The sequence below is a fragment of the Sardina pilchardus genome, chromosome 1 (assembly GCF_963854185.1).
Source record: "Sardina pilchardus chromosome 1, fSarPil1.1, whole genome shotgun sequence".
Taxonomy (NCBI): domain Eukaryota; kingdom Metazoa; phylum Chordata; class Actinopteri; order Clupeiformes; family Clupeidae; genus Sardina; species Sardina pilchardus.
Genome location: NC_084994.1, coordinates 46,812,092 through 46,817,091, shown reverse-complemented (window position 1 = coordinate 46,817,091; position 5,000 = coordinate 46,812,092). Strand labels below are relative to the sequence as shown.

The 5,000-nt window shown below is 46.1% G+C and overlaps 1 protein-coding gene across 1 annotated transcript in view; it reads right to left on the bottom strand.

Moving 5' to 3' along the window:
- prkcaa (protein kinase C, alpha, a) overlaps nt 1-5,000 on the bottom strand; it is a 159,969-nt gene that overhangs the window by 49,381 nt on the left and 105,588 nt on the right. Inside the window, exon 9 of the mRNA XM_062546456.1 lies at nt 1-57. This exon is cut by the window's left edge and continues 81 nt beyond it. Coding sequence (XP_062402440.1) covers nt 1-57 — 57 coding nt within the window. The remainder of the gene's footprint in view (nt 58-5,000) is intronic.

Sequence of the window (5,000 nt, the reverse complement as noted above, 5' to 3'; positions counted from 1 at the left end):
ACAGGACTGACTGTCGTCCGAGGGCGTAATGACCTTCTTGGGCCCGAGCTTGGCTTTCTGAGCGGTGGAGAGAGAGGGAAACAGATGCGTGAGGTGCTGAAATGGCTCTCCTGAGGCGCTAACGCCAGACGGTCCACAGACGAGGCCTAAGGCCGGACCGTAACTGCCCACCTGACCGAGGGTTTTCTCAACCACCCCAATGACCCGTAACTGAAGCTGAGAAGCCATCACACCCAGAGATAGATGAAGACGACAGACAGATGCTCAGGGCAACACATAAAGTATTATGGGGTGTTTGATGCAACGCTATGGCCTGGGACGGCCTTATAGTGGGACTCAGAGGGTGACTGGGGGGAATGAGTCTTCCTCAATAAACTCCAGACACCCAACAAAGCTCAGATACACCTGGCTACAGTCGACAAAAAGAGCAGCATACTGTACAGCAAACAACATGATACAAAGGAAGTTCTTGGGGTTCTAGGCGGGCTAAATCGCTCTAATCAGGCATTACAACTGTTGACAGCTGCTGAGGTAGTCTAGTTAGATGAGAAAGCACGGGAGGCTAACGATACAAACGCTCCACTGTAGGCTGACTCTAACCCCATGCACACAGAGGCAACTGCAGTGTTCCCCACATAATTAGATCCCATTTGTGTTGGTAGCAAGAAAGGTGATGGAAGAAAAAGAAACAACAACAACAAAAAAAAACATGATTTGTGATTATTTTAGCCATGACAGCACAAATTATGAAGATATTACATTTACCATTCAGTGTATGGTACATCCAAGTCTTAAACTGAGGCCTGATATTCAGCCACCCTGGATTAAATCCAGTGCCTCTCTCCTGGCTGCTTGCTGAAGTCCTGTCTACAAGGCATGGAAGAGTACAAATACTGTAAGGCCCTTTTCCCTCAGAGATCCGCGTCCCTGACCTGTCCACCCCCTGCACTCCTCCGTGTGGGCTGTCCACCTCACCTGTTGGTCCTGAAGGTCCTCCTCTCCTATAGCTTCACAAGGTATAGCTATCGCTTCTCGTCCTAACCCTCTCTCTGCTGAAGATGCCCCACCAGCACTGGTTGAAGCCTGGAAATATTTTGTCACAAATTAATTGGGTTTGCTAATTACATTTGTTCAGCTTTTTCCCCATGCTTTTTTTTTTTTTTTTTGTCCCGCTAACTCACTAACTCTAGGTTTTTTGCTAAATACCTCAGGTCCAAGCTGTTTTTGCTCCTCTTCCGATCGAGCCTTTTTGAGTCTCGGAAAAAATTTCCCAATATTGATCTGGATTGAGGGAGCAAACATTCAGCGTCAGAGTTCAAGAAACTCCACTGTGCACAGGCAGTCGATATCGACAAGCAGACACATACAGCGTGCTAACCTCGATAACCCAGCTGTATTCTCACGTTAGCGTTGGCCACCCTTACCAGAAAGAGAGAGGGAGAGCAGCACATTGACCCAATTTAAATAATAAAAAAATATAAATAAATCAAATATGGTGGTGGTGGTCAATGTTGATAGTGTGGCGGCCCGCCACAAATAAGCCATTGTATGGGAAACACTGCAGCTGGGTTTTAAAGGCTGTTCTGTCACACCAAAGAGAAGAGCAAGAGCCTCACCTAAGGCTCCATGCCATGCACAACAACAGGCCAAGATGCACTACACGCTACACAGCTGCCCCAGAGTGGACAAGCGGGAATACGACTACAACTACGGGGCTTTAGGTCAGATGCCTGGTTTCACAGCATACAAACATACGCTTGTAGTCATAGAAAACACATAGATGGACTATGTTTTCAAAAGAGATCTTACTGCCAAGTAGCCAACAGTTGCACACACCCATTTTTCTATGCTATACTTTGATTCCACGTTACGAGTCAAGTTTCGTCAGGAATCAAATTTTCGGAATAGTCCAACAGATTTAAGCAGTTCAACACTACCATAGCTTTTCCGATTTCAACAGCAAAGGAAATGCAGTCCCAATACTGCACACACAACACACAGACATGTACAAATAAACCATCACACACAAATGCCAAACACTTTAACTGCAATCAGATTGTAACCTCAGTTCAACTCTTTTGCCTCTTCTGCCTCTATCCAGCCAAGCAGACCATTTACTTTTCACCTCTTACTTCATTCGAGAAAACAAAAGACTTTTGCACACCAATTCTGCACAGGCGCATCGGAGGCCTGAAGTCAACAGTCACTGTACTTAGAGACTCCTGCATACTGCTTCTTTTGTACATTTAACGAACAACATTTTGGTCGCTTTTCTAGAAAATAACCCGAGGAAGGTTGAAGGACCGAAACATTGTTTATTAAATTAATATTTCATAATCGGGAGCCTCTAAATTCCACACCTGTTAGGCTACTTCATAAATGCTCACAGTACTGAAAACAAGCACCGTTTCCACTTGTTATGTCTAACACCAAATCTCTCGCGCACACACGCATGAACACACAAAAGCAGCGTCTTCGGTTTCAGAGAGCAACTGTTTTGACTGGCAGAGGAGGTCTGAGAACCCGTGCACTTAGAAGCAGGGGTTAATACGGCAGCCATGTTGGGTAGCTGAAGAGATGCATGGGCCAAAGCAAACTCGGGTCGGCGCCCAGGCGACTCGGGTGACCTACCAGCACACGCTGCTTTTTACTTTTACTGTCGTCTTTGACTTTGGCAGCCTGCAACCACAGGAGAAAGGTGAACACGGACACACACACAAACACACACACAAACACACACACACACACACACACACACACACAGCCCTCGTGACCACAGTCCAAAGCACTTCTAGAGGTCCAGAGGCTCAGATGGGACTGAGGCTGCAGCAGCAGCAGCAGCAGCAGCACGTGGCTCTTAACTCATCGATCAGCTGCAGGAGCCTCCATCAGCAACGCTCCGCCTCAGAGCTCAGCAGCCAGGGGTGAGGGGGTGAGGGGGTTAAACATGGGGGACATGAGACCTGCTGGAGCTGCCTTTTCAGCTGAAACACCGCTGGGTAAAAGCAGTTTAAAACTTGGAGGGTCGGGGGAGGGGGGTTGGGGTGGAGAGACAAGGAAACTAGAGAAAGCAAAGCAAAATGGAGGAAGAACCATTAGGCAGGAGAGACCTACAAACAGAAAGTGTAGAGTAGAGGAGCGAGAGAAGGAGGGAAAGATGGTGTGAGTGTGTGTCAGAGAGAGAGAGAGAGAGAGAGAGAGAGAGAGAGAGGGGGAAAGAAGTGAAGAGAAGAAAGAGTCCCCATGGTGAATGACCAGTGAGACTGACCACCATGTTGTCATGCTCTGATGAAGCCAGCAATGCCGGAAAAACATAGGTATGTTTTAAAAGAACGGTCACGTGAGATTAAAGGCTTTTACAACACAGAACCCTCAAGAGCACCTCAAGATTTCAGTGAGACTGACTGACTGAGAATTCCTGTCCCCTCTAAAAGCATCAAGGTGCATATGTGCCTTCTGCCAGCGGAGTCATACTCACTGTCTAAACATACGTCTCAAGCAAAGACACTCCAGACAGTGACCAGGGTAACCGAGAGCCCAGACAGACACCAACTAAACAGACCATATGACTTCCATTCCCAAAAGCCTACAGTAGGTGGGAGAGAGGTTACAGTAGGCTATCATAAGACACACTGCTTAAGGGCATAACACTATGGGTGTCTTATTGTCCATTCAGACATATGGGACGAAATAAAGGGTGGTGGCGGGGTGATTCTCCAGCTGGGCTGATCCCCCATAATGATCCCAAAGAGGAATAGCAAGGCTCAATTGATTGGCTCAACATGAGGGACAAAAATAGTCCTAAAGATGTTGCTGTCAGCTTTACAAATGTGTGACATCTGTTTTTTGTTGTTATTTTTGGTTCATGTGTTCATGTACTTGGTGTAAAGCTCTACACTTCCACAAAACATGGAGATGGATAATTATTTGAACAAACTGAGGTCAGTGGGAGCCCTCTAGTGGTGGCTTTGGGTATTTCTTTAGGAACTTCAAACCTTTCCATTTGACAATTCATTCACACTTGACACACACTAAAATAAGTCTTGTGGTAAACCTCTGACTCTCTCTCTCTCTGTGTGTGAATGAATCCCTTGACTTGCTACAGTTACCACTTTCTCATCTGTGTGTCTCCCATGTCAAGAAAAGCCCTCCAGTCTTACAAAAAGCCAAAGGGCAGACTGCAATAGCTCCCATTATATTCCCCTCTCATGAAGCACTTGCTCACAGTAACATCAACTATAAAAGAAACAAGAGGCATCTGCAAGTTATTGCAACTGAACACCATCCTTACAGTATAAACAATCATCTACAATATCATACATATATCTGATAATCTCTGATAAGAGGACGTGTTTAAATGACTGACACATGTGAGCACCCGTGGTGAACTCATCCCAATACTGTGTGAGCGAGAGAGAGAACACACTTGAGTGAGCGGAGCGGAGCGGGGCAGGCATGTGTGGAATGTGTCTGGCTGACTGGAGAGAGCGAGACGAGTAGGAGGACGAGCAGATACTCATATGACAGACAGATGGTGGACTGACCACGGTGGCCCTGAGGTGCCAAACACAACGAACGGGAAATCACAAGCAGATACTAAAGATGGCAGATAACTTATACCCATATATGCACAGTGAATTAAGCCAACTTTAACAACAACCATTTAATAAAGCTCATTACTGTAAATTGGAAATCCTCACTATAACAGAGCCCAACCCCTCCCCCGCAACATATGAAGGTTTCAGAAAGAGCTTTGAAGACAAACGTGATGTGCTTGCAATAGCTGCAGGTTTAGATAGCCTTACAAAAAGACCAGAAATATGGCGAGATAGAGACAAAGAGAGAGAAGAGGACAGAGACAGATGGAGAGATAGAGAGAAAACTACCCAAGAAGAAGGGTGGGATGAGAAGAGGAGAGGAGAGGAGAAGGAAAAAGAAAAGGAATACCTTAAGAAGGTGTAAATTAATTTGCTCCTGGAAGAGAAAGGGGAGAGAAGAAG